This window comes from Rhinolophus sinicus, linkage group LG12, assembly GCF_036562045.2.
Source record: "Rhinolophus sinicus isolate RSC01 linkage group LG12, ASM3656204v1, whole genome shotgun sequence".
NCBI lineage: Eukaryota > Metazoa > Chordata > Mammalia > Chiroptera > Rhinolophidae > Rhinolophus > Rhinolophus sinicus.
This window is the reverse complement of record NC_133761.1, coordinates 33,785,720-33,812,997: the sequence shown is the minus strand read 5'-3', so window position 1 is coordinate 33,812,997 and position 27,278 is coordinate 33,785,720. Positions and strand designations below refer to the sequence as shown.

The following is a 27,278-nucleotide window of genomic DNA, read 5'->3' as shown; positions in this document are numbered from 1 at the left end:
GCCATCCAGCTGTTCAATTTTGCATATTATTAATGATGCTTCCCTTGTGGAGTAGCCACAGTGGCAAACTGAGGTGGCACTTTTTATTATAAATGCCTTGGGTCTTTCTCTGAAAATCACCATGAAGACAGAAATTCCTTAAATGTGAAAGTGGAAATAGAAGCAAACTTCTGCTTTGTTAACTTCCTCATCTTTAACAGCAGCAAAATATTGGTATTTCAGGGCCATGCTGTTCAGTGCTGTTAATACTGACAGCATCCTGCTCTGGAGCTCAGCACTGCTTTTGCCCTTGTGACAACAGTACACTCCATGGGAATAGTTAGGAAATCATTGTATTAGAATCTGTTTTAGAAAAAAAATAATGCAACCCTCAAATTGTTATGTAAGTGAAAAAGTCATTCTAATTTAGAACAAGTGTTACTTATCATTGTCACTCTACCTCATTCTAGTGATGGCAGTGTGGAGTTTTGGAAAGCATGGGATTTCAGACCCAGTTCTACCATTTGCCAACTGTGTGACTTTGAGCAAATCACTTGACCTCTCTGATCCTCAGTTCTTTTTCTATAAAATAGCATCAACTATAAAGCTGCTTTGTGTACTTTATGGGCTATGGAAGAAGATCAAAGGAGATTACAAATGTGAAAGCTCTCTGGAAACACTGTACAAATGTTATTATTGATTTTTGCTAAGTAAATAATGAGGAACCAATACAGTACCATCCAAGAAGCTTGGGAATAACTTAACCGAGTAGTTGTTGATAGGAGTTGGTCAGTATTGAAGAAGTGGATGGCTCCTTAGAAGCAGATGGCCAAGCCAGTTTGAAGGACCTTAGACTTGCAAGTCTTAGGTCAGTGTGACAATTTAGCTGTACAACCTGGTGAGAGTTTCTTATATTCTAAGCTCTTACAGTGATGATACTGGCTACCGGAAATCACTGTGTGCTTTTTTACCAGACTTTATTTGGAAACAGTTTGCCAGCTAGCAGTCTGGCAGAGTTGCCAGGGTTTGGAGTGCTAGTGTTGCACACCAGAAAGAGCACTGTTTCATGTGTTGTTTGGTCACCTCCCTCCCTGGAGATCGAACAATAACAACATCAGAAACCCGGACAAACCTGTCAGTTTGATGCCTTTAAGACTGAGCAGAACTCACAATTAAAGTAAGATAGAATATCTGTTTAGAGGAAAGAGGTACAGAGAAATCAATCCACAAAGCATACCTTCTTTTTTTTTAACATCTGGATATACTATCTGGATATGCCCCACCATACAGAAGGATTTGCACCCTGGTACGCAGTAGGCACTTAAGAAAATTGGTTCAAAGACTGTTAATGGCTAGTAGCAATAATTGAATACTTTTTATATGGGGCTTTGTATTTCTTTTCATTACATTTTTTAATCCTCCCAAGTCAACTCGAATTTGGCAAATCCCAGGATGAAAAATTGTGCATCTCAGAACAATTAGGTAATAGGCAGACCAGACCCTAAGTCAGTCAGAGCAACATGTGTTTTGGCGAGAACTGGTGAAGAGATGAAGTATTTGATTATTGTTGTTGATAGTTCCCAAGGAGAAAGCAAAGAAGCAACAGAAATAAACCAAACACTTTTCTCTTTTGTTTAGGCAAATACTTCCAAATATAGCCTGGTGATGGAATCTGACTCAGGAACCTTCTTACCCTCTGGGCTGCAATTCACTGGCAGTGAAAAGGCCAGAGCCATCATGAAGGAGGTCATGAACCTGCTGCAGCCCATCAACATCACACAGGTCTTTAGTGACGGAGAAGGGACAGACATCAACTTCTGGATCCAAGCTGGAGTGCCTGGTAAGACCAAAAGATAAAATTTGGGTTCCTTATATGTTGCTACCAATTTAAAATGAAATTTCTATTTATGTATGCCACAGTGAATACTGATAGGCCAATCAATGCATGGAAATCCTAAGCTTTTGTCTATGAGGTATACTCTGATGATTTCCAAACTTGGGATAATAAAACTCATTTGTATTTGATTACCCATTTGTCTTCTCTTTCTAAATTCTAAAGTCTCATTCCCAAAGATTCTGATTTAATGATTCTGGAACCAGGCCTAGAAATCTCTCTCTCTCTTTTTTTTTTTTAATGGGTATCTTTGGTGATTGTAGTACAAGTGAACTCACGATCAAAATTTGAGAAATAGATTAAAAGGCAATTATTACTACTAATATAATTCCAGTTCTAGTCCTGTGCTAGGAAATCTTTTCTGACTCAAAGAATCCCCTACCTAAATACGGCGATGTCTGAAATTTTACCATTAGAGATTTGTTCTTTGAGGGTAGGATACTTCCTGATAATCACTTTTTTTAATGCAAAGACTCATGTAAGAGTTTGGACATAAACTAATTTACCCTGATCAGTAATTTATAAAGTTAGTATTTTTAAGACAAGGGATGAAATCATGTAATAGGAGTAGGCCTGGGGAGGTTACAGGTTAGAAAGTGGAACAATCTTAAAGACAAACTATACTTCTTCACAAACTTCTCCTAGACCGGGCATGTGAAAGGGTTGTTGGTGATATTCAGCATCTATGACCTGAAGTTGTTCCCTCAACACCATTATATCCATAACCAAAAACATTGTTAAAGGACCCATTTGCAAATTGTTCTGTATTTGTGTTATGCAAATAGGATATTCAGCTTTCGAAAAGTTTTAATATTACTGTTTACAGAACCATTTCTGTGGCTACAAAACATTTCACAGGTTTAAAACGAAGTCTCTAGTTGTTTCAATCTAGTTGTGGAGGGCACTGGTCACAGTTGCCCAGGCGGGGATCGAACCAGCTACTGTGTTGTTACCAGCATCATGCTCTAACCAACTGAGCTAACCGGCCACCCCCAATTCTAGCTTTTCTATCTTCAGCCTGCAAAGTAGATTTCACCAATAGCATTCTACGTGGATTTGAGATTTTTTTGAAAATCTTACTCTTGATATAGTGTACATTTTTAAAACATTTTAGATTTTAAGGTTTATAATAATTTTATTTAACTAAAAACTAGAAGGAGCTTTCCTTTATTCTAATACAAAGAACCAAACTCTCCAGTGGTTTGTGTATATTTTAACCATGTTTTGAAATATCTTAAAACAACATTTCCATTCAAACTGCTGTGCAGCATGTGGACAGATCTGAGACTTTCTACATATGTCATGGTCAAGGTATAGGGGGAGAGAGTTTGCCCCTTATGTTGTAGCGAATGATTTATTTGAATTTTAGATTTTTCCTGATCTTTACATTTTTCATTTAATGTTTTCGGACCACAGTTGACCTCAGGTAACTCAAACCATAGAAAGTAAAACTGTGGATAAAAGGGGACTACTGTATGTCTTGCTTTTGGTTCTGTTTGGAATTAACAAGTTGGTTTGATTGTTTTCACTAAGGTAAGGCCTTTCCCCCTTGCCACAATGAAGAGGGGGGTTTGAGCCCCATTATGGTCACTTAAGAATTAATACAAATTACCATTTATTGAGCTCCTATTTACTAGACACTCAGGCTTTTTGCAGACACTGTCTTTTTTTATCAGTACAACCATCCTAAGAGGTAGGTAGGATTATCCCTATTTTGCAGATGAAGAAACAGACTCAGAAGGACTAAATGACTTGCCCAGGGCTATCTTGCTCTTAAATGCAGATGTCACCCTGAGAACAGACCCCTTTGGTTTCAAGGCTGGTGGCCCTTTTCCCACAATATACAACAAAGGGAAGTCTGGAATGCTGAGATAGTCTCCAAATCTATGACAGTGTCTGAAATGTTTATCTTACTCAGTTCTTGCTTATGCAAAGGATTTCGGTTCATTCCTGCTCCAGAATAACTTACCCCTGGGGAGAGGAGTTTGTTATTGTAAATAACTACTTATTTCTTCTCACATTCTTTGCTCTACTCCCCCCTCTACCTCTGTCGCTCAGGAAGGTTTATAAAAATAAAGTCGGTGGTTCGTTTATACTGCAACTAGTTTCCTGGAATTCTTTTTTTCTTTTCTTTAAAGTATTGTAAGATTGAACCAAATTATTGCTGTTTTCCCTATTACTCTTGAGCTGTCTTTTGATATTTCAAGTTTGGGCTATTCCTAAAGAAATAATGGAACTGCTTGTGTTATAATTCTTGTTACCTATTGAAAATTTCAGTAACATTAGAAAACTATGAAGAACCGTAGTTAATCTGAAAAAAGAAAATACACATATACCAATATGTAACGTGTATTCTTGACGATATGGCAAATTATAATGAATTAAACCTAAAGATAGGATTCAAAATACTAATTAAGTTATGATTTAAATAACTGCTCACCTAACTTTTGAAAAATTCAAGAGAAATATTTCCAAACTCCATCTTTCATTTCCTTTCTTGTTTCTCTTTTCCTTTCCTTTTTTTCCATTGATTAAATAAATATTAAGCCCCTACCATGTACTTGGCCTATGAAATTTCTGTAGTCTGATGACTAGGCCCCAATTATTTTAATGTTCCATGTATACTCAATATTGAAAGGCTAATTAAGAGCACAGATAGAATTAAAAGTCAACATGATTTTTATTCATTATCGAAGCTAAATACATTACTTTATGAAAGGATCATCTTTGAGGAGAAAATATGATGCCCTTTATCTATCTATTAATAGATGATGTTCACAATGGACAGGATGTCTAGCAACATAAATATAAGGCTTTATGGGAGGAATCTTTTTAAAAAATAGATATCAGATGTATTTTCCACATAAACCCTCTGTTCCAGATGTCTTTATGCTCCAGCCTCCTCTCCTTTTCACCTCCTTTCATACTCCTTCCTGTTCTTCCCGTCTAAATCCTAGATGCTCTTTAAGTCTCACTCTATGTTTATTAGTGTCCATGAATTCTTTCTTAACAGCCCCTGATATTCTATTGCTTCTCTAAATGTCTAAAACACTTCTATAGTGTGCAATCTGGCCCTTGTAATTATACACTAACATTTTTCTTGGATTATTCGGAGTTTATGTGCATCCTGCTTCCAATACCCAGTGATCAATTCTTTTTTTTTTCTTTGTTCTTTTTACATTTTTATTAAATTTATTGAGGTGACATTGGTAAGTAAAATCATATAGGCTTCAAGTGTACAATTCTATAATACATCACCTATATATTGCATTGTGTGGTCACCACCCCAGGTCAGTTCTCCTCCCATCACCATATATTTGACCCCCTTTACCCTCTTCTACCACCTCCCTCCCTCCTTACCCTCTGGTAACCACTAAACTGTTGTCTGTGAATATGATTTTTTGTTTGTTTGTTTATTTGTTTGCCTTATTCATTGGTTGCTTTCAGTTTTATATCCCACATATGAGTGAAGTCATATGGTTCTTGACTTTTTCTGTCTAATTCACCTAGCATGATAATCTCAAGATTTATCCATGTTGTCACAAATGGCACTATTTCATCTTTTCTTCTGGCTGACAAACATTCCGTTGTATATACGTACCACATCTTCTTTTTCCAGTCATCTATGGAAGGACATTTGGGTTGTTTCCAGGTCTTGGACACTGTGAATAATGCTGTGATGAATAAAGGGGTGCATATATGTTTATGGATAATTTTTTTTCAGATTCTTTTTTTTTTTGGTAGAGACACAAAAGAGGAATTGCTGTGTCATATGGTAATTCTATTCTTAATATTTGAGGAACTTCCATACTGTTTTCCATAGTGGTTGTACCAACTTACATTTCCACCAGCAGTGATCAATTCTTTGAGATTAAGGTCAATGGTTTCTGCTTCTTTCCCTCATCTGTATCTCTTAGTTTGATTTTGGAAAACATTTACATTCTTTTAAATCTGACATAAGAGAAGAAACAAAAATATGGAAATAATTATTTTCTCAAAAAGCTTTGGCTCCCTCAGCTTAAGAGTATAGAGAAAATAAAGGATGCTGAAAAAAGAGACATAAAGATAGAAAAAATATTGAAAGAATGATACAAATTAGGGAGGTTAGAGCAACTAGCATTATTTCTCTTAATGGAGTAAAGACCGAGAGATATTAAATAAAATCTTCTAGTACTTTAATGAAATGATTCTTGTACATAAAACGGTAAACAGTTGTTCCCTGCCTCTTTCAAAGACCATACAAGAACGTGCTTAAAGTAGTCTCAGAGTGATTTGGGTTAGTTTCTATTCACTCAGATAGTGGAGAGGCTTTAAGTCTTAAATTTTTGCCTAATTTTCCAATTATGAGCTCCAGGTTAGAATGAGAGGAGTCTATTTCATTCTGAGTATGTCAGTAATGAGATAAAATCCATGGTTCTCAGATGTCCTTAAATACAACTTTCTTGAACATCTTTAAGAAACTCTTCTATAAAATATACATTAATGGGAAAAAATTAGATACTCTCTTAATGTGACCTAATCCCTATCAGGATGGGGTCCATCCCTATTCATATCTACCAATAAGAGTTACCTCTTCTGCTTCAGAATCTGAGAGCCCACCTTTTCCTGATATTGTTGGCATATGATAGACACTGTGCTGGAAAGAATTAAGAGGCCTTGAGTGTGTGTTCTAGCTTCACAACTTCTAACTTCATGTGCTATCTTTTTTTAGGTCTCAATCATTTATTACTGTGTTTCCCTGAAAATAAGACCTAGCCAGACAATCAGCTCTAATGTGTCTTTTGGAGCAAAAATTAATAAAAGACCTGGTCTATTCTATTCTATTCTATTCTATTCTATTCTATTCTATTCTATTCTATTCTATTCTATTCTATTCTAGACCTGGTCATATATTACAGTAAATAACACTGGGTCTTATATTAATTTTTGCTCCAAAATATGCATTAGAGCTGATTGTCCGGCTAGGTCTTATTTTCGGGGAAACAAGGTATTAAGCATCCTTATTAATCATCTACTGTAGGGCAAAAGGGAATCAGTAGTACAGAGGATAGACAGGATCCATATCTTCATAGACTATACAGTTTAGTGAGCGACACTTGATTATTTCATCTGCAAAATGGATACGGTAGCCTATATGGCATCATTTCCATAAAGTCCCCACTTGTGTTCCTCCTCTTCTGTCCCTTTTCTCATTGACTGCCACCACCATCCAGAAACAGCATAATCATCTACAACATACAACAAGATTGTCTCCAAATCCGGTTTATTCAAAATCCCTTCTATTTCTTAAACCTATCCCCACCTCCCACACCTCACCCCCTGCCACCCCCGACTTTGTCTTCTTAGTACTCACTGATTCCTACAGCAGCCTCCTACTAACATCCCTGTTAAGCCATATTTAGGCCAGGAGCAGAAACCTTATCTTAAAAACCATGTTGTCTTGATCCTGTCTTGTTTTATCTCCTAGGGGCCGGGATGGTCTGGAAGGCGACCTGGGGCCAGGGTATGGAGCTGGAGGGCTTGGTCATGCTCTGAAACCCTTTGTCAATGAAAAACCCCTGAAGCACTGAAGGGGGAGCAACCTCCTTTACCCCCTCCTATAAAACTCCATACCCTTCTTTGCTTGGGGAGGTTATGGTCTTTTCTAGCCTGACCTCCCGCAGCTCAAATACGCCAAATAAATTCTAATAGACCAATCTTGGTCTCCCACATCTCATTCCTTTGGCCGTGCCTAACAATCCCAATCTACATTCTTAGTCCCCTTTCACCTAACTGGCTCACTGCTACCACACTGAACTTTCCAAAATGAAAATCAGTCTATCAATTGGGATGCTTTGGGATGCAAAATAAAACAGTAGAACGAACTCAGAATGGAAGTAAGGGGATTTTTTTTCAAAAAAAGAACTCTGGAGTGGGTGGTTACAGAATGCTTAATTTAGTCATCCACCACATCAAGGCCCTTGGTTCTTTACATCTTTCCACTTTTCTATCCTCAGCATGTTGACTTTCGTCTTCAGGCTTTTTTCTTCATGATCCCAAGATGGCTGCAGTTGTTCTAAGCAACAAATTTTCACACATTGCTCAATAGCAGAAGAAAGAATGTCCATAATAGGCATCCCTTTTAAGAGTGAGAGAATCTCTTCCAGAAGCCCCTCAGTCTCATTGACCAGAATTGTGACACATGCCCGTGGCTAAATCAGGCAGTGACAATGCAGTGGAATTACCAAGATTGGGTTATACTGGTCAAATTGTACTTCCTTGCCCTAGGGTAGGGCTGTCGCCATTGAAAAATGTAGCCTCCTGATGTATGAGCAAAAATTGGGATTCTTTAGGAAGAGGAGGAGGATTTTCACTGGGAAAGCAACTAAGAGTAGCTGCAATAACTGATCATCTTCCTCATTTGAAATCCTTCGTTTTTCTCCCCATTGTCTTCAGAGTGTCATGCCTTTATTTAGCATGGATTCAAGTCTCTTCTGGTTCTACCCTCTGGCTAGTATGCAGCCCCTTCTCTCATGGCTTCTCCACTCCTTTCTATCCATTTCTCATTCATACAGATCTAGTTGAAGTCCCTGGTACACCCTGCGCTCTTCCTTGCCATCAGACCTTATTCTGTGCTCTTCACCAGGTAATTCCTACTTATCCATGATTCAGCCTTTTGTTTTTCTCCTCTCACAAATCTTTGATCTCTACCAGTCTGGGTAAGAGAATTATCCATTGCCTCTGCCCACAACGCCCAGTGCTCACCTCTTCTGCTCACCACTTACCCTTTTCTTATAATTGTGATTGATTGTGAATTCCTTAGTATTCCCAGTGCCTGAGAAGAAGTGCCTGGCCCTTGACAAAATGCCCATGAATCAAATGCTAAATAAGATCTAGGTTTGTAAGAAGAGTAAGATAATGTGAGTGGTGAGCACACAATGTGACGTATAGATGTTGTATTTATAGAAATGTACACTTGAAACCTATGCAATTTTACTAACCATTGTCACCCCAATAAGTTTACTTTTTTTAAAAAGCTAATGTAAGAGAGATTTGTAAGCAGTAATGCCATAACCATAGTTGTGATTACTTAGTAGTAACGGCTTCATTGAACTCTCCTCTTTCCTTACACATTGAATTGTTTTTAAAATCACATGTTAATTTCTTTTACCTTTTCTATAATAGTTCAGACTCTATATTAAAAGTACCACATATACAAATTACTCAGAATTTCACATATTTTCTTTCTTGCTTATTTCTGTCCAATACCTAATGGCATTAAGCAGAACTAAATCAAAACTTTCCATTTCTATATTTCCAAAGACCTTCTAAAATATTCCAAAAAGAAAACATCAGGACACAAGTAGGAATGGAAATACAAAGTAAATTGAACATTCAGCCTCTGGACCCAGGACTCATACGTTTTCCAATCACGAGATGGAGCCCAGAGTTCTATGTTCTCTGTTGTCCCTAATAAAAAGGTGACTCCTTTATGGTGAAAGCACTCTGTGCCAGTGATGTTTGGAGAGATCGATGCTGCATAGTGAGCAGACCTCACCCTACTGGAAACATGGAAAAGGCACTCTCTGGTTTGTGACCATAGCCCTCATTTAAATATGCAGACAGTTTCATTCAGCTAACAAGCATATCTTGAGTGCCTACTATAAACCAGGCACTCTAGACAGTGAAAATAGAATATGAAAAAGACTTGCCATGTCTCTGCTCAGGTGGAGTTTACAGTGTAGTGGGGGAGGGAAAGACAGCAGTAGGAGGAGACAGACTGTAACAAAGAAATCAAGAATAGAGAAAAACATTCGAGAGTGATAAAGTCTATCCCGGGAGTTATAGCGGGTGGCTGCCTCTTACCTCTTTAACTCGAGTAAGTCAGCAATCTTGCTTTAATATTCCTTGACGGCTATGTGCTAGGTAGATATGTATAACAACCACATCAATATCACACTGCTGAAAATTGCTCATCAGAACAGCTAATAAGCTGCTTCTGCTCTTCCCCCTTGCAGTAGACCTGCTTCAGCTGGACAGAAGCCATTGGGTATCTTTAGCAAAGCATCCCTGGCTCAGGTCCTATAGTGTAACTATAGCCCAGAAGGAAAGGGCATTGCTTGTGCCATTGAGCAGTAAGTCTTGCACTGCCTTATGAAGTCTCTCCAATTGTTTCCTTGCACTGTGATTTAAAGCACACACTTTTAAAGTTAATGTACTTTGTATTTTATCTTCTTAATTGGATTGAGGACTAAGAGAGTTATTTTATTCATGCTTATATACCCACAACTGTCATTATTACCTGGCACACAATAGGTATCCAGTAAATATTTGCTGATTACAACAAATATTGATTTGAAGATGAACACAAAAAAAGTTAAGTAACAATATAAAGGAAGTTTCCGGTATAATACCAGGATAAATAACACATGCAGAATAACTGCTGGAGCTCATAGGACGGAAGACAGAAGAGATGGAAGACATGAACCTGAGCTGGGATTTCGTGATATCATATCAGAATGGGGAAAAGGGGTAGAGAAGGGCATTCTTGGTGACAGAAATAATATAAACAAAGGCAGGTGTCCCCATTGGGGATGGTTAGGAGAGTGACTTCACTGGATTGAGGGCTCATCTTGGAGAATAGTGGGTGGGAAGAATAGTTGAGTTTCTTTCAGCCAGATGAAGAAGAGCCACAAATTTCAGGTAGAAAACTCTTGTAGTTAATGCAAAGTCACCCGAAGTCTTCAGCAGAAGAACTTGATCAGAGCAGTGTTTTAGGGAGGGAGTCCATGAAACTCCTGCCAAGGGATATCCCATTACACTTAAGGACGAGGTTCACAGTAAGAGGACCTAGAGTGAAAAGGGAGCATGAGGAAGTGGCACAGCGTTAGAAACAATTATTTTAGAAAATCAAAGGCTAACACTAAATTATTGCTCTATTTTCTACACTTATAAGGACCCCCCAAAATCTATGACTTAATATCTCTATCTACTATTTCCCATGCCTTCTAACAATGTAGCCTAGAAAAGTTTCACTTCTCTAACTGCCCGTTTCAGGATCTTAAGGTTAGTTCCCCTTTCTCCGCATTTGACTTTCCATCAGTTTCACTTAATATTTTACAAATATATATAAATTATGGAGGATACAGAAATAAGATATGGCTTCTTTCCCCCAGGAGCTCACAATCTAAGACTGTAATTTGGTTTACTTACTAATTGTGGGGACAGAGCCCCGGAGAGTGGTTTACAGGCTCTCGGCCTCATGTGAAGGGGTGCTGGCTCGGGTGGTGAGGATTGCCGAGGAGCCGAGCAGAGCTGAAGAGAGCGGAAGAGGAGAGCCGAGAGAGAGGAACAGAGGAGAGAGTGGAGGAGAGTCGTCGGTCGGTCAGTTGGCGGAAAGGCAGACGGCAGGTCACGGGTCCGGTGGGCCCAGCCTCCAGTGAGACCATAGTGGTATGACTCCCCTACCTATGGCTCCGTGGGTGTTCCTTTTCGGCCTCACCATATCCTGCGTTCTTGTGTGGGGAGCGGGAGCAGAGACCCCGCAGGCCGCCCCGCCTGAAAGATGGCACGGAGAGAAGGCCTCCGTGCACGACAAATGGCACAGTGAGCAGGGTCTCCCGCCCGACACTAATCATGAAAACAAGAAGAAAAACTTCATCATGGAAAACTAAATAGAGCTATATTGAAATTTCTAAGAAAGAAATCTAAAAATTACTTGAAAGCCAGTAGAGTGCATGGAAACAGGATTTCAAACTATGTTTCCTCATGTCAGCTATGTGAACTTTGTCCATACTTACTTTAAGTGATTAGAGAATGTAAATTCAATATAGCGTGTTATGTTATATGATTTTAGAGTATAGTTTAAGAAATTACTACAGAAAATTTCAAACCTATACAAAAGTAGAGAGAATAGTTTAATGAACTCTCTTGTACTCATCACTCAGCCTCAGGAATTTTTCATTTGTGGGCAGTCTTTTTCCATCCATACGCCAATCACTCTCCTACACTAAGGTTATTTTGAAGCAAATGCCCAGCTTTATATAATTTCACTAGTAAATATTTTAATTTGTGTCTCTAAAAGGTAAAGACTCTTTTTAAATATATATAACTATAATACTATAATTCCTACTAAAATATATTACAATAATGTCTTAATATCATATCCAATATATGGCCAGTTCTCAAATGTTTCCAATTGTCTCCAAATTTCCCCCACCTCTTTTTGTTGTTGTTTAAACCAGCATTCCAATTAAGTTCAAACAATGCAATTGGTTGATGTCTAAGTCTCTTTTAATCCTTAGGTTCTCCTCTCATCTTCTCTCTTGCCACTTATTTGTTACAGAAACCAAGTAAATTGTCCCGTGGAATTTCCTACATTCTAGATTTAGGTAATTCCCATGGCATCATTTTAACATGTTCCTGCTCTCACTTATATTTTCTGTGAATTAATAGTTAAATCTAGAGGCTTCGTGTGATTCAAGTTTGATTTTTCTTTTCTCTTTCTTTCTCTTTTTTTTTTTTTTGTAAGAGTACTTCTTAAGTGTCACTGTTTATTACCATTAGGAGTAATATCTAATTGTCTCTCTATTTATATTAGCAATCATTGAAAATTATTGCCTGGATCCATAGAGATTGCAAAATGGTATCCTTGCTTATTAGTTGAAATAATTCTATAAAACAGAACTTTCTCTTCATTGACTATTTGGTTATCATGGGGTACTTTTGCAGAAGAAAAGCAGAAGGAATGTTTCATTCTTTCCCTTTGTTTACCTATTTTAAAACTTATTAGTTGGTTCCCAGTACCCTCCAAACTGACTAATTGGCTTGCTTATTTTTTACTATCATTATTTACTGATGGACTTAAAAATATTTGATGTGCTTCATTCTGTTGCAGTAATTATTCTTATTAATGCTCAAATTGTCCCATGATTAGCTTTTGAGAGCCCCTTTAAGCTGGTTCCTAAGTCCTTTTGATATGACTCTCATAATCATTGATAGTGTCCTTGCTTTCTGATGTGACAAAATGTCCAAGCCATCTTATACATTTATTGTCCCAGATATGGAATCAGCTATTTCTCTAAAGAGCCAAGTTTCGTCTACTAGGTCATGGTATAACGAGGCCACAGTCTGAATATTAAGTATGCTCATTGACACTGGGTTGGTCATCGTTTCTAGGTCTTTTCAGTGGATAGAAGTAGGAAATGGTATTTTTTTTCCTGTAAAGAAGAATTTAATTAATAAGTATGGGATTATGGAAACTGCAGGAAAGAATCACAATTCAGGAGATTTTGGTAAAATTGAGTTCGGATTGGGTAAGGACTTTTTAACTATAGAAATTAGCTATACCTCAACTATATACAATAGACTCCTTAGTTTGGGTAATTTCATTGGCTTAAGAGCCTCCCTTTGCTCAGGATTAAAATTAAAAATGACCACTTAACCTGATCTTCTTGTACATTCCCCTCATGGGGATTTCTAACACAGTAAATTAAGTCTCCCTATTATCCCATTTTCATAAGACAGTGTGAGATCACATAACTCATGGTAACTAAACTTTCCTTTATAATACGACATTTGCTGTCTTAATTGTCCTTCCAATTTATAATGCAATGCATAAATCAAATATGGTAGAGCTCTATGAAATCTATTAGTTACAGTAGTTATGGCTCTTTCAAAATCTGAGGGAGCTGTGGCCTATAATTGGAATAGTTATTGAGTGCTTTCTCAGTATTCTTTCTTTCCTTTATTTCTTTTTTTTTCATGGTAATGGTGGAAATAGTATCCTTGCAGGTGAGAAAACAGAATCTTACATAGAGATAAAGCGTGGCTTTCATCAACACCCCCAACTATCCAGTTATGGAAGGTTTAAACCTAGATGAAAATGTTTGCTGGACACATCATCATCACAAAAGTCACATTGTTTGCAGAAATAGTTCATTAATTATTGTTGATGTCCTATTTAAAGAATTAAGGCACTCATGGATATCATTTTAATATATTTAATCAGTGCTATACTGCAAAGTGTAGTACAGAAATAGAGCCATTGTCTAGAGGGGCCAGTGATTCCACACTCACTATTCCTGACAGAAGATTTTATCTGAAATACCATGATAATTGTAGTCACTTGGCATGTTAGTTAGCTTCAATTTTCCCACCTTAAGTTTTAATTTTTCATTTTATGCTAGTGTAGACCCAGTCAAAGCCCATATAAACCCAAGATATGAGTTTAGATTACAGTTGTGGTTCACACCCTTGACTGCACTTTAAAATCACCTGGGGAGGTTTTGAAAATGTATCCACACTGGGGCCCCATTCTCAAATATTCAGATTTAATTGATCTGGCTGTAGGGCCACAACAGTTGCACCGTCCAGGTAGCGCCGTTTACTGAGTACCCCAACCTCCTGGAGCGCAAGTCCATTGTATCCTATGTGAATGATGCCTGCTGTACTTGTGCAAATTTAGAGGCCTAGAGAGAGGGCCTAAGCACACCTGTTTTCAGAAGCTCCCCAAGTGATTCCAGTATGCAGCCATTTTAAGGCAGAGGCACACTTTGGAGATACTGCGGGTTCAGTTCCAGACCACCACAATACAGCAGTGATCACCATAAAGTGAGTTGTAATCTTTTTGCTGGGGGAGGGTCTTACCTCTCCCAGGGTGTGAAAAACCCAACATCTGTGAAGCACAATAAAGCAAAGTGCAATGAAACAAAGTATGCCTGTATAAAATAACTTGGACATTAAGAGTGTAGATTTAGGAACCATGGAGAAATGGATTCAAAGTCTCACTCTACTACTCTCTAGCTGTGTGACCTTAGGAAAGTCATTTAACTTCTTGGATCCTCAAGTTATTCATAAATAAAAGGATAACACCTACCTCATGTGATTATATTGAAGACAAAATAATAATATGTGAAATGCTTGGCACAAAGTTAATGCTCAAGAAGCCATCATATTATTTCAGATATTAAAGCAAGATTTCTGTATTAGTCCAGACTCCTTCAGTACTGATAGAAATCCATCTTAGATGACCTGAAGAAAAAATGGGGAATTTAAGCAAGCCATAAGAAGGTAGGGTTGGATTTGGTCTCATGGATTCCGGCATTTGAATACTATTATGACACATATTCTATCTCTCTGGTGCTTATTCCAACTTCCTTCATGGTGCCTTCATTCTCTCAAGCCAGCTGTCTCCTCAGATGCTAAACTATGACCGTAGGCAGCTCAAGACTTACATCTTTACAGCCTCCTAAACACAGAAGAGCCAAGTATTCATCATATCCAACTCAGTTGGGAAAATCACAGCCTCCTATGTCCATCCCTGTGGTCAAGATGTGTAGTCCTTAAATAGGGAAGAAAGAATAATGTGCAGATGAACATAGTAACCACCTTTATTTTCACTTTTGAGACCTGATTCAGATAAAATGCATAAAACCCCTTCCATACTAGGATCTATTAGCAGATAAAGAAGTATAATGGTAATGTCCCGGAAGCAGTAAAGAAATACCCTGAATTTAAAACACCTAGTTTCTCTGTTCTTCATGACCTGTATATGAGGTCTGACAATTAAGTTCGTGAACACATCCTAAAAGATGTGCTGCATACCTCATTGCTGAATATCACTACGGTCACCTTCGAAGTACTCCCCTTGGGAAGCTATGCACTGATGCCAGTGCCTAGTCCACCCTTCAAAGCAATTTTGGAACTTTCTTTTTCTGGAATGGCCATCAGAGCTGTCGTCATATTACCCTTGATGTCCTGAATGTCATCAAAATGTCTTCCTTTCAATATTTCCTTTAGTTTTGGATAAAGAAAGAAGTCATTGGGGGCCAGATCAGGTGAGTAGGAAGGGTGTTCCAATACAGTTATTTGTTTACTGGCTAAAAACTCCCTTACAGACAGCGCCATGTGAGCTGATGCATTGTCATGATGCAAGAGCCACGGATTGTTGGTGAAAATTTCAGGTCGTTTTCGTCTAATTTTTTCACACAGCCTTTTCAGCACTTCCAAATAGCAAACTTGGTTAACTGTCTAGTTGGTACAAATTCATAATGAATAATTCCTCTGATATCAAGAAAGGCTAGCAATATTGTTTTGACTCTTGATTTGGACTGATGGAACTTTTTTGGTCATGGAGAATTGGCTGACTTCCATTGTGCACTTCAACGCTTTGTTTCAGGGTCATATTGGTAAACCCATGTTTCATCAACAGTGATAACACGCCCAAAACATCATCTTGCCTCTCCAAAAGGTCTTGGCAAACTTCGACTCTCCTTTGCTTTTGTTCATCGGTGAGCTCCTTTGGGACCATTTTTACAGCTCCTTTGGGACCATTTTTATACACACCTTTCTCATACCAAGATTTTCAGTTAAGATTTTCCTAACTGTTTCTCTCTCGATGTTTACTTGGTCTGCTATGCTTCTCATAGTCAGCTGATGATTTTGACGCACAATTTGATACATGTTTGCAATGTTTTCATCAGTTCTGCTTGTTATTGGCCACCCTGACCTCTCTTCATCAGTGACATGTTCTCTCCCCTCAGAAAAGTGTTTAATCCATTTGTACACTGCCATTTTCTTCATGGCATTATCCCCATAAAGTTGGACTAACATGTCCCTGATTTCACTTCCACTCTTGCCAGTTTAACAAGAAATTTAATGTTTGTTCTAATTCAAGCTCAGACAGCCTCACGATGGCACACAAAAACATACAACAACAATAATGAACACCACTCAGCAAGACTCCACCACATGTTAACACGAACACAGCTGTGAGACACTGATATACCAACATTATGAAACCTTACCCAGCTGTTTGTACAGTGCTGCCAATGTAAGCGCACGGTGGCAAGTTCTCCAACTTAATTGGCAGACCTCATATAATAATCACCCCTAAGATGAGTTTAGGACAACAAAAACATTCCTTGCCCACTCTGGTCCAGTTTACCTGAGACACTCAGGTGGACAGGCAGATGAGGAGTTGGGTAAGTTGAGGTCACACTTCCAGCCACTGGCATTATCTAATCTGCTTTATGTAATATCACCCACTCCCACCCCACAGTCTCTCTGTATCTATACAAGTGGGAAAGCTTATCAGAGTTATTTATGGGAACACACTCTACAGCATCTCTACTATGTATGCAGAGGAGATGCATACTATCTACATTTTTTATGCATACTATTTTAATATCACTGTCTGGAATGAGGCTTCATGCCAACAGAGAATACCTGGTCAGTCCATAGTACATAATAGAATAAGGCAATAAGGAAAAACAATCACAAAAGGCCCAGACACCCTTTAACAGCCACTTACCTAACACGTGTGGTGGAAAGGCAAGAGAGGTGAAAGAGGAACAGGATTTATTGCTCTATAGCATGTGCTTCAGACAAGCCATTTAACTTGTGGAGCTTCAGTGTCCTGATCTGTACAATGAAGGCAATAGTATTTCCCAGGAGTGTTGTGGAAATTGAATATATTTGATAAGTGATAATGTATTCAAAAGTCAATTACACTCTACACCATTGACCTTCAATAAGTGCTTGCAAGGTTTGGGGAATAGTTCTGTATTTAAAAAATTACTGAAGAGGACTTTGCTATAATATGCACTCATGTATTTAGATCCAGTAGAGAGGATGACTGGGCATGTACTTGAATATACTAGGAAATGCTGCAAAAGTATTCTTGGTATTCACTGACCTTTGGGTCTTAACACACGCACTTTGTGGTTACATAAATGAGTGATGAAGCTGCTGCCATTCACGTCACATCACCCTGCCACTTTAATAGTTCAGTGGCATTATTTAGGAAAGCACCGGATTCACTTCACCATAACAGTGTGCAACACTTCAGAGAAGGAAGCAATGAAGAAAAAAGTCAAATATTAATAGCCTTACTAGCACTTCTATGTCAAATGATGATTTTGGAGATTTTGAGGCCTCTTTGCATTTTTTATTCACCCACAGTAAACTGATTATAGCTTTATAAGAGTTAGTGGGAGGATTATATGAGTGGATGTGTAAAAGCTAACTGGCTTATGGCCAAGAACACAGGTGGCACTCTAGCTGACTCCCATGGGCAACATCAAGTTCTAGATTATATGTTATGGACTGACCAGGTATTCTCTCTTGGCATGGAGTCTCATCCCAGACAGTGATATTAAGATAGTATGCATAAAAAATATAGATAGTATGCATCTCCTCTGACCTGAAAATGAGGAATTACCTTTGTAAGCCTCTTCTGGTGTTAAGACTCTACTACTGAAAGCCCATCTTTTCCCAGAAGTGAAAATTTCTTTTTATATAAAATGGGTGTTTTGAATGAAGAAGCAGTCTCCTCATGAACCTTTTAGGAGCAAGAGATGAAATAGCATAGAATTCTCTATATCAAATGAACACAAATAAAGGTCAACTATGGATTTTAAATTGTTTAAAAGATTGGTACTTAAACATCACTAAAATATAGGAAGCAAATTGATGAGAATATCTTGGTATTGAAAGAGTATATTTTCTTAATTTTGTTTTTAATATCTGATCTTGGTACCAATTTTATTTCAATTTCTGCTAATACTACCACATAGCTGCCTGATTTATACAGTTTAAGTATCCCATGGCAACATGATCTTATGCTTCTCTCTTTCATTTCCTTCCTACCCCTCTCCTATTTTTTTCTTGAGAGAATCAGAAAAATGTTTTCTATTTCTCAACTGTTGAATCTATTTATTAAAATTTGAACTAAACAGTTTAGCACAATTTTTTAAGCAGGGTGCCTCATTCATCAAACCTTTAGTTTTCTAAGACTCCCATCCTGTCAGTCACCAAAAGCATGTGTTAAGTGGAAGCTGTGTTTCTAATCTGTCAGCATGCCACATCTGTTGACAATTACAGAGGCACATATGATGCCATTCATATCATGGCATGTGCTTCCCTGTGCCTTGGCTCACAAGCCCTCAGAGACATTTACAAAATGTATGCTTTTTAACTGTCCTGGAACTAAAGAGTCTAATTTTTCCTGAGAATGTGTTTATGTACCTTATAAAGGACCTAGTCATTCCCTTTACTTTCCCTTATTATGTGGCACGTGTGTGTGTGTGTGTGTGTGTGTGTGTGTGTGTGTCCACCAAAGAAGAACCATGCCAGGTAATGAGCATAAAGACTTTCTTTTAAATATCCATCAACTTTGTAAATTGCTGATTTTATTTTTTATTCACTCGTCTTGTAAATTACAGCTTTACTTTTTATTCATTCTTTTGTTAATAGCATATTTCTTGGCTTCTCATGGATTTTGTCTGTTTTTTCAATGCTACTTAATTCTAATTTCATTTCCTCATGTTCTTAGTCACGATTTGGGTCAGATTTTTTTTTAATATGATCTCTGTAATTATAAGTCACTGGGACCCTCTCTGGAGTTACGTCCTCTTTATTTTGGATCTCTTCCTAACCTGTAAGCATATAGTGTTTTTCTTTTTTTTTCTTTTTTTAAATTAAATTTATTGGGGTGACAATTGTTAGTAAAGTTACATAGATTTCAGGTGTACAATTCTGTATTACATCATCTATAAATCCCATTGTGTGTTCATCATTCTATAAACAATATTATTCAGAAAGTACCCAGAACCTAAAAAAGCACAGCTGAATCTAAAAGTCATCTATGCAGGTATTTTGTCTCTCTAATCTTAACACCTGGAATTTTTGGCAATATCCAAAATATTGACCTTTATTTTGTGCTCTCATTCAAATATTTAACATTGGGTATCAATAACCCTAGTAACAATTTGTTTTTCATTTAAAAGAGAGGTAGTGCTTTTGGACATTGTGAGTATCTCTTACTAATGTTACAAGCAATCAAATGAATTCTAGTAGAAGAGCAACCTGAAGGAGTTATTTACTGGCCAAAAGAAGAACTAGAAGGGAAAGAAGTTGAGACCAAAGTTAAATTCAACGGTACTTTCATATGTGGTAGTTAATGGTGTTTCAATTGTTAAAATATCTGAATGAATTACCACCATATAAGAGAAAAGGGGAAGTGACCTACAAATTCTTTAGTGTTTATTGAAGAGGAGAAGCTTGAGGAGTTTTGAGAATTAATTCTACAGAAGAGAGGAAGCTGTTAGGTCCTAGGCTACTACGCCCTTCAAACAGGGAAAACAGGATTCATGAGCATGCCTCTTCTGTGCATTGAATTTTGCACCAATTTGATGTTAAACTCAAGGATATGTGAAGGAAGCAATTTTAATTGCTTGGCACTTAAAAAAAAAGCCTGCTTCACTGTTCAATGGGTTAGAAATATTTTGAAAATCTAATTACATTTTGAGCGATGCAAATTTACCTGTAATATATTTTTGCTGTACACCCAAATAATTTGTCATTTAAATGCAACTATAGAATGCTCAGAGGGGAAAGGGAAGCTAATGTTTATTGAAGGCCTACATTGTGCCAAATGTACTACATTCATTCTTTCATCTATTCCTCTTAATATCCCTTGTGAGTAGATATTGCTGTTTCTGCTATACACATGAGGAAACTGAGGCTAACACCGGCTAGGAGCACTTACCAAACTGGTATGAGGTGCAGTGCCATTGAAAAGCAGCTCTGATTGCAAAGCCTGTTCTCCTTCTCTGCTGTCTTTACCGCCCCAAGATTATGTTGAAAACAGTGAAGAGTGGCAGCTTCTTAGTTCATATAGGCTCTGCAATCAGTGCAGCCTAATCCACCAAAGACACACACTCAGCCTGACACACACAAATCCACTTGAGGCCTGATTTATCTGGATTTGTGTCTAAATTATCCCATATATCAAATAATGCTCGATCCTCTCTTCAGTTTCTGCTTTGTAGCCAGCTTAAAATGTCTCAAAATTCGAGTTGTCCCAGAGGAATACTAAGAATGTTGTCTTATGTTAATCAAATATATGCTGTGCTATCTCATATTAATTAAATTTATGCTACTTAAATCAAGAATACTTCAGATTGGCTTTTGAAGTGTGCTCTGCCTCTGCCCCGGGAAGAGCCCATTTGGAAATTCTCCTACACAAATGGAAAGAAAGTTATCACCAGGTATTGTTCAGAGCCCTTTTAAATAATCCCCAAACATAAGAGGAATCTAGCTTCTATGGAAATTTTTAATAAACCTCATTATTTGACAATTAGTCAAATGTCTAGAATCCAGCATTCCTTTATTATTTATTTTTCCACTTATGGTTATGTTTTAAAGCTCTTTTGATGTTGTTCACCCCCCAGGTGGTTGTAAACGACCATAACTGCTAATAGGCTGGCTTCTACAGGCTCCTGCTGACAACGGCCTCATAAATATTCAACAGGGGCATTCTGTGCGAAGGGCTGGGGAATTAGGTGACCTGCCAAGTCTCTCCACATCTAATATCTATGATAATGGCTGCAAATTACACAGGACAGAAGAAATGGCCTTGCACTGTGAAAAAAAAAATGAAGGAGAAACAAGACAGCCTGTGGCTCCTGGCTGGGCAGGCGGCTGCCTCGCTGAGTACTCCTCTCCCAGGTCCTGACCACTGAGGTCACGTTCTTGCACCCCTTCCCAGGAGCAGCCCTTCCTCAGCAAGTCCCCACCACCCCAAAGAGTACTGGGATCTTCTCTTTATTTTAATCTTCTGTTATAATGGTATTAGCATTACATCTTGAATAGTAAATTAAGAAATCCAAGACAGAATTTTAAATTTAGAAAGCTTTTTCCACTAGGAATCCAGCTGCGTTAATTTTGTGGACTGAAGGTAAACTAAATTAGCCACGTTTGTGTATTCATTACCTCATTCTAATCCCCACCATCACAAAAGCAAACGGCTGTCATTAATTTGAGAAATGACAAGAACTGGGATTTCTCAATATGAGTGTTGAAAGATTAATTTGAAAAGATCTCACTAAAAACACAAAAGGTTATTGCTAACATGGGATAGTTTATATTCATAGTCTGTACCGGGTTTTAAAAATGCCCTTTTGCAGTACCTGGTTTAAGAAGAAGTTATACAATTAGAGCACTTGATCAAATTTTAAACTGTTATTATTTTAAACAGTTATTATTTTGTTCTAGTGATATACAAGCACAGTTTATAAAACATTGGAAACTTCTTTTGTCATCAAAGGATATTTGACTTCTAGTTATTAAGCATTTTACATCCAAGAAGAATTTAAAAGCAAAGAGGAAGAAGAGAGAAAATGAGTTATTTTTGTACCCATTTCCTCATAATATGATTTCAAAACAGGAAGTACTGGGCCGGCCCAGGGGTCAGGTGGCTCAGATGGTTGGAGTGCTGTGCTCCTAACGCCAAGGGTCACCGATTCAATTTCCACATGGGCCCTCTACAATTTCCAGCTGCGCCCTCTACAGCTAAGGTTGTGAACAACGGCTGGACCTGGAGCTGGGCTGCCGCCCACGACTGACTGCCTCAGCCAGGTGGAGCACAAGGCTCATAATAACATGGGCCAGGGAGCTGTGTCCTACACTACTAGACTGAGAAAAATGGCTTGAACGGGAGTCGGAGGGGCGGGGTACTGAAAAAAAACACACAGGAAGTACTTACTTCGCTGGCAATATTTCACAAGTTGTGTTTGCCTTAAAAATAATTGGTGGTTAAGAAAAAATGGTTAAGAAAAAATGGTAATGATGAAAGCAGTGGTAATAAATTTCATCAGTAGTAATAAATTTCATGTAAGTATAGTTAATTTTCACCAAACTAGTTGCCAAGCTGGGGTAAAAATGTAAATACTGCATCTTTGATCACTAGACTTTTAATTTTATAAACAGCTATATACCTTGATTTATACATCCGTAGCACATTTTAAACATCTGTGTTCAAGATGATCATTTGGAAACAGAGAAGCTAAAAGGTTCATGGCTTCTTTTAATATCCATTGTTTAATTCTATATACTGCATTCACATCCCAAATGAGCCTTTTATAAGGAGAAATTTTACACAATTTGCTTACCTTATTATAAACTGTATAACCTAGAATGGCTTCTAAAAGACCAAAATGTGATTTTACTGTGAGTTTTCAGATGTCATACAATTGCTGAAGAACTAAAACTTACCAGTTTCAAGTCAAATGAGAATAATTGAAGTTAAATGCTAGAGGCTGAGTGCTTCTCTTAGTCCGGTTACCAGAGAACCCCATTACTTCCTTGTGTTGTCTTTATCAGTCAGCGATTTTTGCATTCAGAACATAGGGCCTAGTTAAAAACAAACAAACAAAAAGTGCTATTTTAGGGTAACAAACTGATTTGTAACATTATGTTTTTATCAAACTTGATTAATTTTAGCTATGGATAGCTTAAAAGAACAGTGTGATTTAAACTACTACAAATAGGAAGAAAAGAAATAAATAGCCTATAGTTCAGCTATAATATAAAATATAAAGTCCAAGCTATGCTTGAAATAACTTTTATAGATGACCCTTCTATTTAAAAATTAATAATAATTTATAATACCATTCCCCAAATACCTCGACAGCCATTTTTATTAAGAAAATTGTATTGCTTCTATCTCCCCCACTGTGTGTTTCCTTTTTTCCTAAAAGCAGAGGTCTAGAAGCTATTCTACTGCTCTAGAATATTGTGGGGGCGGAGCCCCAGAGAGTAGTTTCCAGGCTCTCGGCCTCACATAGACAGGTGCTGGCTCAGGTAGTAAATGGCCAACTGTGATTGCATGGCCATCAGCTGTGGCTAGTTGGCCGTCAGCTGTAACCAGTGAGCCATTGGCCACAATATAACTGCTGTGGCTACGAGGAGGAGGAAGGAGAGGGAGGAAGAATGGGAGCTAGCAAGAAGATGGCGGCTGGGCTGGCAAGTGTGGATGGCGGTTTGCGGACAGTGTGGATCCAGCCTCCAGTGAGAATATAGTGCCGCCAGAGAGAATATAGTGGTATGACTCCCCTACCTATGGCTCCGTGGGTGTTCCTTTTTGGCCTCACCATATCCTGCGTTCTTGTATGGGGAGCGGGAGCAGAGACCCCGCAGGTCGCCCTGCATGACAAATGGCGCAGCGAGCAGGGTCTCCTGCATGACAAATGGCGCAGCGAGCAGGGTATGGTGCCGGCCAAGGCTCTCCCAAGAATGGTGGAGCAGTTTGTGTGTATAAACACTCAGTCTGAGGATGACCAGGAGGAGCAGCTGCCGGAGAGCTGGACCCCCGTGGAGGGGTGGAAGGACGTGGACGGTTCTCCCACCAGCACAGGAAAAGCCATGCAGCTGCTGCAGAGATGGAGCCCCGTGGAGAGGTGGAAAGATGTGGACGGTTCCCCAACCAGCACAGGCCAGAGAAAGCGAAGGTCGTTGCGGCCCTGTGGGCCGGGAGGTTCCTGCTCAGGCAGCCCGGATGCAGGACTTGTAGTCCCAGGAGGTAACGCTTGCTGAGTCCTCCGTGGGAGATGAGGGTGAGGTCAAGGTCGTCCCTCACCCCCAGGACAGCCCTGGTGAATGACTATGGACTATGGGGAATTGCCTTCCATCCCTAATTTAATGGACCGCTTGACTGTTTGTTTGGGAACTGTTGTTAGTGGAACTGGGGGATATTTGCTTTTGTCTCTTGACTGGCCGCCATTGAGAATATGTAAGCACCTTGATTGTGAGTCACTGTTGTTCCAGTAGGGTACCCCGAGAGGCACAGAGAGAGTGGCAGTGTCTTGAGAGCCCTGGCTGAGTCCAGGAAGTCTGGCTGTGCCCTGAAGATACCCTGGCTGTGCCCAGGAAGTCGGGCTGTTCCCAGAGAGAGTGGCAGTGCCCTGAGAGCCCTGGCTGTGTCCAGGAAGTGTGGCTGTGCCCACAGAGGGTGGCAGTGCCCTGAGAGCCCTGGCTGTGTCCAGGAAGTGTGGCTGTGCCCACAGAGGGTGGCAGTGCCCTGAGAGCCCTGGCTGTGTCCAGGAAGTGTGGCTGTGCCCACAGAGAGTGGTAGTGCCCTGAGAAACCCTAGCTGTGCCCGGGGAAACTAGTGGTACCCTAAGAAGTCCAGGAAGTCTGGCCGTGCCCAGAAGTACTGGTGGTGCCCTGAGAAACCCTGGCTGTGTCCGGGAAGACAGGTGGTACCCTAAGAAGTCCAGGAAGTCTGGCAGTGCCCAGGAGTACTGGTGGTGCCCTGAGAAACCCTGGCTGTGTCCGGGAAGACAGGTGGTACCCTAAGAAGTCCAGGAAGTCTGGCCGTGCCCAGAAGCACTGGTGGTGCCCTGAGAAACCCTGGCTGTGCCCAGAGAGCCTGGCTGTGTCCAGGATATTGCATTCACCCCCAGGCTCCTCGCACAGGTCCCCTCGCAGAAGATGCTTGTCGCGTAGATTGTGAGGCGAGAGCCTATAGGGGTGGAGTGTGGGGGCGGAGCCCCAGAGAGTAGTTTCCAGGCTCTCGGCCTCACATAAACAGGTGCTGGCTCAGGTAGTAAATGGCCAACTGTGATTGCATGGCCATCAGCTGTGGCTAGTTGGCCGTCAGCTGTAACCAGTGAGCCATTGGCCACAATATAACTGCTGTGGCTACGAGGAGGAGGAAGGAGAGGGAGGAAGAATGGGAGCTAGCAAGAAGATGGCAGCTGGGCTGGCAAGTGTGGATGGCGGTTTGCGGACAGTGTGGATCCAGCCTCCAGTGAGAATATAGTGCCGCCAGAGAGAATATAGTGGTATGACTCCCCTACCTATGGCTCCGTGGGTGTTCCTTTTTGGCCTCACCATATCCTGCGTTCTTGTATGGGGAGCGGGAGCAGAGACCCCGCAGGTCGCCCTGCATGACAAATGGCGCAGCGAGCAGGGTCTCCTGCATGACAAATGGCGCAGCGAGCAGGGTCTCCTGCATGACAAATGGCACAGCGAGCAGGGTCTCCTGCATGACAAATATAGTCCACAGTCTCCACTTCAATCAAGACCAGACCTAAGGCCACAGATTCTGCTAGCATAAGAATAGTCTGCTAGTTCCTTTTCATCTGCTATTAGTACAGGATTCCCCCCTTTTTATGAGCGTCAGAACAGCAGCTTTGTTACAAGATGATCTAAAAAAAACTCTGAATCCTTTTCTTACGGAGATCTGTTTATTTTGTGGTCAATACAAACTAAGAGGGCCCCTTCTGAAATGTTTGCTTGGTGATCCTAAATAGAACATTTGCCACTTTTTCCTTCTCAACACTATCCCTTATGTGCATTGAACTCAACTTAGGGTGGGGGTTAGGGGGTTGATCCTTTCTTTAACTTCGAGTGGCCTTTTGGAAACACTTAACTTACCCTGGACCAGTGGTATTCAAACAATGTAATTAAGAATCTCTTGTAAAACTTGTTAAAAGTGCCGATTCCTGAGGCCCATACCCAGAAACAGTAATGAAGTAAGTCTGGGGTGGGACCCAGAATCTTCATTTTTCTTAAGTTTCCCTGGTGGTTAAGATACGGGTTGTCTGGGAACGACCTTTGAGGGACAGGATGAATTCTGAGTCTTTGCTCTTGTGCTCACACAGCAATTGTAACCACTGAAGAACTGCATGATCTCTAGGCAGTGTTTTCCCAGGTTTATCCCTGTTATCAGGTTCCGAACCAAAGGGATCACAGCTAGGCTACTTGGCATGAACAGCAGTTTGGTGGGTACTGAGAGTGCGCTGGCGTGGGAAGACCTGGGTGAGTTCCAGGCCCCTGCTGATGAAGCTTTGGCAATGCTGAGTGAATTACCACAACTCAGTTTCCTAGTGTATGAGTGGAGATAATCATGTTTGCCTTCTACCCACATAATACCAATGCTCTGACAAATGGTGAGGCACAACTTGTAAAAATAAACTAATTTCTACATTGTAGTGTAGTTACATAAGTAACAGATTTCCAGAAACCAAACACCCAGAGAATACCCAGCATTTTCCTTACGTTTTATAATAATTTTCCTCAGTTTTAGATGATGATTTATAAAACCACTTTCTCAGAGACTTTCTCCATAATGTTCTACTTTACCTTCATCCTGTCTCAATTCATTTCCATAAAGATATTGAGATCCCACGTTACATGTCACATTTCTAAACCCCCTTCTAAGTGGTGCCCTTGGAAATCTTACAGTTCCCACACTCAGAACCTAGAAGGTCAACCATATTTGACTCACTGAAAATAACAAACAGCTGCTGAACTAGCCTGGGATATTGTATGGGATAAAAGTCAGGTTCAACCACAAAAGCCTTCCAATCATGAGTCAGTGTGTGGGTGCCTCTATATAAGACTACTAGCAAGAGAGAAGTTGCTGAGTGGGGGAAAGCTCTCAAGTGGTTCTTTGGAATTGGAATTGTTGAAAGGATGCGTCCTTGCCCACCCTCATTAGAGAAAGCTCTCTCATTGTGTTACCCACCTCATCCTTTCCAAACACTAGGTGGACTTCCCAACAGAGCAGTATGGCAAGAGTCCCTGTAACCTCTGCTTTACCGAAGACCAGGAAGATGCCTGGGGTTGAACAAGGCAG

At 39.6% G+C, this 27,278-nt stretch overlaps 1 protein-coding gene across 1 annotated transcript in view; it reads left to right on the top strand.

The window, feature by feature from the left end:
* Positions 1-27,278, top strand: part of LOC141567812 (carboxypeptidase Q-like) — a 131,811-nt gene that overhangs the window by 44,748 nt on the left and 59,785 nt on the right. Inside the window, exon 2 of the mRNA XM_074316340.1 lies at positions 1,618-1,819. Coding sequence (XP_074172441.1) covers positions 1,645-1,819 — 175 coding nt within the window. The 5' untranslated portion in view covers positions 1,618-1,644. The remainder of the gene's footprint in view (positions 1-1,617; positions 1,820-27,278) is intronic.